General features: G+C 38.5%; 1 protein-coding gene across 1 annotated transcript; it reads right to left on the bottom strand.

Moving 5' to 3' along the window:
- Nucleotides 1-1,260: 1,260 nt before the first annotated feature.
- Nucleotides 1,261-2,106, bottom strand: LOC140128548 (olfactory receptor 1E16-like). Its single transcript, XM_072150246.1, has one exon. It carries the CDS (start codon nt 2,104-2,106, stop codon nt 1,261-1,263), a length of 846 nt encoding a protein of 281 aa, XP_072006347.1.
- Nucleotides 2,107-2,494: the final 388 nt, after the last annotated feature.

Genomic DNA, 2,494 nt, shown 5'->3' with positions numbered 1-2,494 from the left:
GCCGTAACTGTATCATTCCTGTCCCACAGCAGAGTAGCCCAGGCCAGGGCCTTCCCGGAGAGGAGGCTGACGATGAATGCCACCTTGGAGCGCTTGATGACAAACTGAGATGGCATTAACTCTATATGCAGTGAGCACCGAGTGATAAATCCTCTACACTTTTTGGGATTGCCATCGTATTTATCTGGCATAGACAGTTTTAGCCTTGGCTCTGGTGCCGGTTGATAAGCCAGGATGACAGGAGAAGTTGCTGGGGTAGTCGCAGAAACGTGGTGCTGAGGCTGGGAAACAAGCAGCTGTTGGAGAGCGGAAGAAACTTGGCCCAGAAGTTCTCCTTGGGTAGCAATCTGCTGCCACTGCAGGTTGACAACATTGGAAAGTTCAGCCAGTATCTGACGTGGCTCCTTGGCGGGGTCAAGCATTTTTTATGCTTTACATTGATAGTATAGGATTTGTAGAATTTCCTGACTGTTATTATATTTTTTAAACTAGCATAAAATAGGATGTAATTGATTCATTGACAAATCTTTATCAACCCTTAATTGAGGGAAAGTTAAAAAAAATACAATTTTGAAGGGATTTTTTTCCCCTAATTTTAAATTTACAATATTTACCATGTGGTATAAATGTCATAAAAGATTTATTCTTCAACTTTTGCTAGTAAAGTTATTCACGGTTAATCATAACCATTTTAGTAACAAGTTTTTTACAATAGATTTTATTTAGTTTATTATAGGTAGTTTAATAAATATCACCACATTTTGAAATGTTTACCTCTACAAGGGAACTTAGTTAGGTGCTGCACTCACTCTTCTGCCAGGCTCCCTGCACAGAGATAATGCTAGTAGCAGGTAAGGGGGGGGTGGGGGGGGAATTGAGCACTAATCATAGGGCAGTGGAAAATAGACAACGCAATGGAGAAAAGACAGCAGGGGCGAAGAGACAGGGCAATAGAGAAAAGACAGCAGGGGAGAATGGACAGAGCAGTGAAGAATGGACAGAGCAGTGGGGAATAGACAGGGGAGTTTGGAATAGACAGGATACCCAATACAAGTAGTTAAAGATGGAGTTGCCTGAATTGAATTCACGAGTGAAGATGGCCATAGTGTTCAATTGTGGTCAAAAATCATGTACAGTAGTATAGTATACAGATTTAAGTCAGACTAACAGTGGGAATATCCAACATGCATTTAAAAAAAATCTACTGGCAAATGTTTTTCATAGATGAGGATTTTTCACATGTTATTTCTTAATAAGCTTCTATGTGCTGACAATGTTTCTTGCAATTAACTTTCTTACACCATCTAGCACATCTTTGTTCCTCAGGCTATAGACAAATGGGTTCAACATGGGAACTACAGCCACATACAGTAATGAGATCAAGTTATCTTGTTCTTTAGAATATTCTGACTCTGGTTTCATATACAAAATTAATACTGGAACATAGAATAATATGACAGTAGTGAGGTGAGAAGTACAACTGGAGAAAGCCTTAAGCCGTATTCCCGAAGAGCGAATCTTCAAAATGGTGGAGAAAATTTGCACATAAGATACAACAGTGAGTGAGAATGGTACAAAGGCAAAAACTATGTCTTCAATCTTAATGATGATTTCCTTGCTTGTAGTATCACTGGAGGAGAGGTCAATCATTGTCTTAAGATCACAAAGGAAATAGCTGATTTCATGGGAATTGCAAAAATCCAATACAGAGGTAAGTAGGGAAATCAATAAAGAGTTCACAGCAGACACAGTCCAGCACAATGCACTCATAGTAGCACATACCCTTCTATTCATGATCAGTGTGTACTGCAATGGCCTACAGATTGCTACATAGCGGTCACCAGCCATGGATGTTAATACTAAAGCATCACAGACGGCACTGAATGTGAAGAAATACAACTGAGATATACAACCAGCAAAGGAGATCCTGTTATCCTGTGTGATGGTGATGGACAGTAGTTTCGGAAGAGTAGATGAGACGTATATAACATCTGAAATAGCTAGGTTACATAGGAAGAAATACATTGGAGTATGAAGCTTAGGCACCAATCCAATGACCATTGTAATCACCAGGTTCCCTACAATAGTCAGCGAGTACATTATCATAGTTCCAACAGATAGAAAAATGTGTTCAGTATTAAAATAAGTAAAGCCCAAAATGTTGAAATCAGTGATTGTTCCATTTTCACATGAATCCATCTCTAATCTCTCGGAAAATGTGTGTATGAGTGGGTGAACCTTTTATAGCGCTTGTCCATTTGTGGTAAACAGTTTCTTCAAATGTTGTTCTTTTCCATTTATGAAATCCCCCATTTAAAAAAATTCTACATATTTTGTTTTCTGGCTCTTTCCTTCTACCTAAAAGTAAAATACACAACTTGTACATAAATCCTTCTACTTCATATGGACTCCAATTGTAAAGCATTTTAACTTTTCTTTATCATGTACATTGATGCTTTTAAACCAGTTTCTAATCTACACACAACCTTAAGTT

Source organism: Engystomops pustulosus, chromosome 4 (assembly GCF_040894005.1).
Source record: "Engystomops pustulosus chromosome 4, aEngPut4.maternal, whole genome shotgun sequence".
Classification (NCBI taxonomy): domain Eukaryota; kingdom Metazoa; phylum Chordata; class Amphibia; order Anura; family Leptodactylidae; genus Engystomops; species Engystomops pustulosus.
This window is presented reverse-complemented; position numbering and strand designations above follow the sequence as displayed.